Below are 6,291 nucleotides of genomic sequence, written 5' to 3'. Positions count from 1 at the left end.
GCAGGCCCACAAATCGGTTGACAGTTTTATAATGTGGTGGAAGAGTAAGGCCAGAATCCTAAACCTCAGAACTCCCTGGGTGTTGGGTTTTTCGATTATAGCAGCGAACATTTGGTGGGAACGTAATAGGAGATGTCATTTAAATGATGCCCAATATATTTTTGAATACTGCCGTTAGGATCTGAGCCTGTGTGTCAGTAAACTGAAGGGGGAGGTGAGATCGCTAAGAGACATAACTCGCTGCAGAAGTCTGCGCCTGGATGTGGAGACCTCAAGGGTCCGGCCTCCTCTGGAAGTGTACTGGTGCAAGCCTACGAAGAACAGGGATGTCTGAGTCCTCTGTCACATTTCCAAGGCACATTATGGAGTGCTTGGAGAATGGTGTTTTGGGTTGGCATAGTTATAAATTCAGTTAGACTGAGGCTAGCCTCTTCTGCTAATGGCCATGCAGAAGGTGAAAGTGGTTAGTTTCTCTAGTAGCTTCTGCTGTGTCCTGTTTTTCTTGTGTCTCATCTCCGGATGTTTTTCCATTTTTTCTCTTCATTGAAATTATCTTCTAGCAAGAAAAAAGTATGAATCTCGTTCATTTTTCCTGATGACTTATATGGAGATCATGACTATCGTGTGCCCCATATGTTCAAATATGTTATAGATGGACTTCTAAAAATAAATAACTTCGATAAAATAAATTAAAACACATAATTTATTCCACAAGTAGACATACCAAACCTACTACAATCTATTATTTGTACTAGATACCAAGCTATTTTTACTTCTGACATAAACTATTCTCAGAAATAGGATAGAAACATAACTGGAAATCACACAAAGATAACCTTTATTTCATACATAGGATATAACTTGAAGGAAGACTATATTATTCACTCTTGTTGGTTCGGGTGAAGGAATGTTTTAAACCAGATGGCTGACTCCTTTGGATTTATTGCTAGATCATCATTGAAGTCCACATAGTTAATACCAAAGCGGACTGTGTAGCCAGCATTCCATTCAAAGGTATCCAGCAAAGACCACACGAAGTATCCCTTCACCTTTGCACCAGCACTGCAAAATAAAGAAAAAATATATGTTTTGAATTCTTAAACAAAAAAAATCTTTAAGATAACGAATTAAAATCACTCAAGACAATCAAAACTTTTTTTGTTTCTTTTTTGGTGCAAATAAAACATAAAAGAAAAAAATTTGGGACAAGATTAATGGTGGGGATGGCCACTATACTGCTAAATTGTCACCCTGAGATCCTCAACATAAAATAAATATGTGTGACATTTTATTTAATTTTTGTTTCCCATGAATGTTTTCTCCAAGAACAAGAGCGATGTAATATATACTCACTCCATGGCAATCTTAAGGTAAGACAGATGATCCTTGAGGGCTTGTACTCTTTGGTCATCTTTGAGAAATTCATCCTTTGTCGAAAAGCTGTGGTCTGAAATTCCTGCAAAAAAACCCAATGGATTTTATTGATATGAATTTCCTTGACAACAAATTTATTAAACACCCAATAAAATAAAAGATAGATCAATGATATTACCATTCTCAGCAATGTAAACAATGGGGTCATTATATTTCTTTTTTATGTACAGCAGAAGATCTTTTATCCCTTGTGGATAGATGTAGATCCATTCTGAACCAGTCTGTATATTCGGTAGTTGTTAATACATATGATTGAAAAAAATACAAGGAGGTATGAACATACATAGGAGAATATTGGTTGCATTGAGTCTGAAATTTAACATATTAACTAATCTATATGATGTACAACTTATCCAACTATCAGTTGGCCAAAACAAACTATTCACGTCACAAAAAATAATAGACCATCTTGATCAGTTTTTGAAGATATGATGGACCATTCTAATGAACTTTTTCCATCAATATAATTCCAAATTACACTAAGTGACAATAGATTTACTGTTGGAGGGTCCAATCCAATATGTTAAGGCATTAGGTGGAGATAACTTCTGAAGTATATGATGAAACTACCATGGACAGAATTTAACCAATGAGGGACTATACCTCTACAACTCCTAACATCTCAAAACTCCCCCTCACGTATAGCTTTAGCATACTTAGCTCTACACTCGGACAGATAACTTAGGGAGGACAACAAATGGACTAAGATTGTTTACATGGTATCAAAGCAGCTTTTACCATCTCCACGTGTTCATAGTACGTACTGCCACACCTACAAGGGAGGGTTGGGAGTTTAGTCTCAGACTGGCCAATAAATTAGCATGCAGTCCCTCTTATACATTTGGGAATCCTTCCCCTTACAAGTTCGAAAATTTGGGATGAAATCTTTACAATTAACTTTAATTTTTATGAAGATAGAATTATTTCTATAATTCATTTGATGATTGGTTATAAGAAAAAGATTCATACCGGTGGACCAATCGGAACTCCACCTTTGTGAGCTGTTACATCATATAACAAAAACCAAAAAGTTGAGGAATTTGTTGGTATAATCAGATAGTAATTCCTAATGATTTAATTAGAAAATTTTGTGAAGGTGCTATGAGTCCTTTATTTATACTTACTTAACCTTTTGTAGCAACCATCGGTGATAAAACTAGGTGTAGGAGAGGAAGCAACATTCTTAACATATTTTGCAGTATAATAGTTTAATCCCAAGAAGTCATATGAGCCTTTCAACAGTTGAGATTCTTTAGGAGTAAACTTTGGCAGCCGCTTACCCACCCGCTCTTTCATGATGTTTGGGTAGTCTCCAGAGGTTATTGGATTCATAAACCTTATAAAAGAAAGCAAAAATAAAAGAGATTATGTGGAAATTTTATTTTCATAAAAAATTATTAAAGATATCAAAAATTAATAAAGACCCACCATCCTAATGTGAAATCAAAAGCTCTTGCAGCAGCTTCAATGTCAGCCGGATCATTGGAGAAAGGAACCATATGCTCACAATCCAATGCAATTCCAATCTTGCCATTTTGGGTTTTCTGTAAAGGATAATTAAGTACATCCATCTAGGGTTAAAAATTCTCCATACTATCTCCATAAAAATATATAGATCAAAACACTGATAGAGAAATAATAGAGTCCATGGTGTGTAGAAAGTGGCATCTAAGCACCAGATGTAATCAGATATGCAATATCAGATTAATTATTAACTTTTGTCACAGGACTACGTTTAAGCTTATTAATTACCTGGTAATTCTTCCTGTAGATATCCACTGCGGTTGCATGAGAAAGGAGCAAGTTGTGGACAACAATATATGGGTTTGTTCCAGGATCAACCATAGAGCCAGGAGGATAGGTGCCAGTAATATATCCTCCAATGGTGTAAAAAATTGGTTCGGTCAAGGTGATCCAATGCTTCACACGGTCCCCAAATTTTGCATAGCAAATGTCTACGTAGTCTTTGAAATCCTTGCTGCATATATATATAAATATATATATATATATATATATATTAATAGAGTCAATGAGAATTGAGTTTCCAAATTTTGGGAAGATTGGTGAAAAAATAATATTTGGAAGAAGAAGTCAATACTCACATGATTTGAGAATTCAAGAAACTACCATACTCATCTTCGAGGGCTTGAGGAAGATCCCAGTTAAAAAGGACCACGAAAGGCTGAATCCCTTCATATATTTAAGACAATTTTATGATAATATTTGTTATTTGTTTTGAGAGAGAGAGAGAGAGAGAGAGAGAGAGATTTTACCGTTGTTTACAAGCTCTTCGATGAGGTTACGATAATATGTGATGCCTTCCTCGTTCACACCTCCACTTAGCTTTCCAGCTACAAATTTATAATGTTTAAGAAATCATGCATAACACAAATTTATCATATCTAAATAAACTTTAAATTGAACCAATATTATTTCCTCAACCACAGTCCAGATCATAGGCTTGTATACATCCAATATCTTACTACTTACTTGGTAGTATTCTGGTCCATGCAATCGACAATCTGCAAGCATTGACACCCAAATTCTTCATCAAAGCCACATGATCCTGTTTAATCAGTATGAAAATAATGGTTCAGGTATGGTAATATGGTCTATCAAAGTTGATAGAGAATGGATCCACTGCATATATGTGTGAGATGCCAACACCTTTTCCTTTTGCTTTTATAAACGAGAATGGATCCTCTCCATGTATGTTCATCTGGACGTACATGTGAGGATCCAACACCTGTCCCTTTTTTTTCTGTCATAAATAACACTTCTTCACCTTTTAAATGATAGGAAGTGAGACTTGTGTTGGATCCTTACATGTACATCCAGATGAACATACGTGCAGAGGATCCAATCTCAGCATAAACACCTCTCTTCACACTTTAAGTGGCAGAAAGTGGGACAGGGATTCGCACCTACCATGTAAGTTGATGTGAACATACATGTAGAGTTAGATTCGGGTCCTCCCCAATTAATTGGGCGCCCGATAGTGATCCAAGGGCTGGGATGACGTCAGACCCTCACCCTCCGAGCCCTTGGCTCACTAATTGGGCACCCAATTAATTGGAGAGGATCTTTTTTCTGAGGAACTGATCTCCTTAAAAGTTGATATATACCTTCATGCATGTTTATCAAGGGAGATCGAGGATGGCGTTAATTAGTGATAGATCGAGTTTGAATCCTCCGCATGTACATTAGAGGATGCCGCCAATTGTTGTTTTCACTTCCATAAATACCCACAGTATTGAACTCAACTCTTATAGAGTTGCTCTTAATTACTGAATTCCCCTTTACCCATCCATAGTAATGAATATATACCCACTATATAAGGGCGCCAAAGGGATTCAAAGGGATTACATTTGGCCATGTTAACGTACAAATAATTAATGAATGTGGCATGTAGTGCATGCCCTAACTACCATAATAAAAGTTTAATCAGTGAAGTAATTAGATGATCAGGAAAGGTACCTACTTTGTATCTGTGATAAGAATCTAGGGCAAAATCTGCATTCGTGCCGTCTCTTATCTTATCTGCCCACAAATTTAAACAACGTATGTGAATACATTTTAAGTTATTTGCGCCCTCCCATGCATGTGTTGGAAGAAGTATGTGTCTTTCTCTGTGTGTGTGTGGGGGAGAGAGAGAGAGACCTGGATATCTATGAGTGAACTCATCCCAGTTGCTTCGTCCTTTGCCACCTGTTGCAGCACCTTCATACTGAAGAACCACATAAACACACACACACATAAACATATCAATGAAAAATTTCCAATCTTCCAGCACTTGAGAGACGAAAAGCAGGAAATATAAGGAATATGCATGGGAGTGCAGCACACGTACCTGATAAGCAGATGTTGCCGTTCCAAAGATGAAATCCTGCGGGAAATCACTTCGTTTGATCTCATGATTATTAGTTTCATTGGAAATACTAGCTCGAATGGAACATTCCTTCGGCCAATTTCTACGTAGGGCTTCAGTTCTTCGTGGTCCAATGTGTTGAAGCCTTAAACTACTCCCATGCCCCAAAATGTTCAAGGGCTTCTGCAGGAGTGAAAGTGGCCGATGAACATTAGTCGCTGACTGAGGCATCAGAGCATTCACCATCTTTGCTTCAATATGTTGGCAGAGGCTTAGGATGAGCAACGTAGACACAAAAAAAACAGAGAGAGAGAGAGAGAGAGAGAGGGGTTCCCGAAAAGCTCAGTAGCTGTTTGGGAGCTAGGTACTTTCCATTAGAACTAAGCTCTCCTTTATATAGAACTAAGAGAGAGTAGGTGGAGTACTATTCACGCATATGAGGATGAATAGGAAACCAGGGTAGAGTACCGGTTTTAATGGAATCCTCATATGCGCCAATACGGATGAAGACCAGGGTTCATGGTTTCAAGTATCGATATCATATTAGTTGTATTGGCTGTATTGAATTGGTATCGGCTAAGGTCGATTTTCAATCCCTGACCAAACTAGATCGACTATCCTTATCGTTTCAGGCATAAAATAGTTAAAAAAAAATTGTACTTGTTATAAAAGCAAGGGCAAAACCGATCGATTTGAATCGATATCTACTGATACTAATACTGATACCGCTAAATCCATGCCATGGTTTGAAGAATCAGTCAGATTGGTTGGATTGAATTGAAATCGACCTTGACTGATCTTAATTCTTGACCAATACCATATAAGTGGATTGGCATGTATGAACGGTAAAAATAGTCTAAAATAATTTTTTTTTTAATTAAAAGTAAAGGTATTTCACAAATCTTAGTCGATCCGGATTGTTATCCACCTTGACTGATCTCATTTCCAATAATGAGTTATCAAAGCATTACAAAGACATTTTTTTTTTT

The 6,291-nt window shown here is 37.0% G+C and overlaps 1 protein-coding gene across 1 annotated transcript; it reads right to left on the bottom strand.

Moving 5' to 3' along the window:
- Positions 1-830: 830 nt before the first annotated feature.
- Positions 831-5,548, bottom strand: LOC122082294 (beta-glucosidase 24-like). Its single transcript, XM_042649753.1, has 13 exons — positions 5,285-5,548; positions 5,095-5,161; positions 4,916-4,974; positions 3,925-4,000; positions 3,708-3,785; positions 3,537-3,624; positions 3,187-3,412; positions 2,863-2,978; positions 2,559-2,770; positions 2,404-2,435; positions 1,553-1,655; positions 1,354-1,456; positions 831-1,062 (listed from the first exon to the last, which is right to left on the bottom strand). The coding sequence occupies exons 1-13, from the start codon at positions 5,546-5,548 to the stop codon at positions 882-884; spliced, it is 1,605 nt and encodes a 534-aa protein (XP_042505687.1). The 3' UTR covers positions 831-881.
- Between the last annotated feature and the right edge of the window lie 743 nt (positions 5,549-6,291).

The sequence above is a fragment of the Macadamia integrifolia genome, chromosome 6, assembly GCF_013358625.1.
Source record: "Macadamia integrifolia cultivar HAES 741 chromosome 6, SCU_Mint_v3, whole genome shotgun sequence".
Classification (NCBI taxonomy): Eukaryota; Viridiplantae; Streptophyta; class Magnoliopsida; order Proteales; family Proteaceae; genus Macadamia; species Macadamia integrifolia.
This window is presented reverse-complemented; position numbering and strand designations above follow the sequence as displayed.

Bases quoted from the DNA above. Each gene is read 5' to 3' on its own strand.
- LOC122082294 (XM_042649753.1), bottom strand. From the start codon at position 5,548: ATGGTGAATGCTCTGATGCCTCAGTCAGCGACTAATGTTCATCGGCCA. The intron at 2,771-2,862 runs GTGGGTCTTTAT...TTCTTTTATAAG, and splicing joins TTTGATTTCACATTAGGATG to GTTTATGAATCCAATAACCT. The intron at 1,457-1,552 runs GTAATATCATTG...GTTTTTTTGCAG, and splicing joins TGTTTACATTGCTGAGAATG to GAATTTCAGACCACAGCTTT.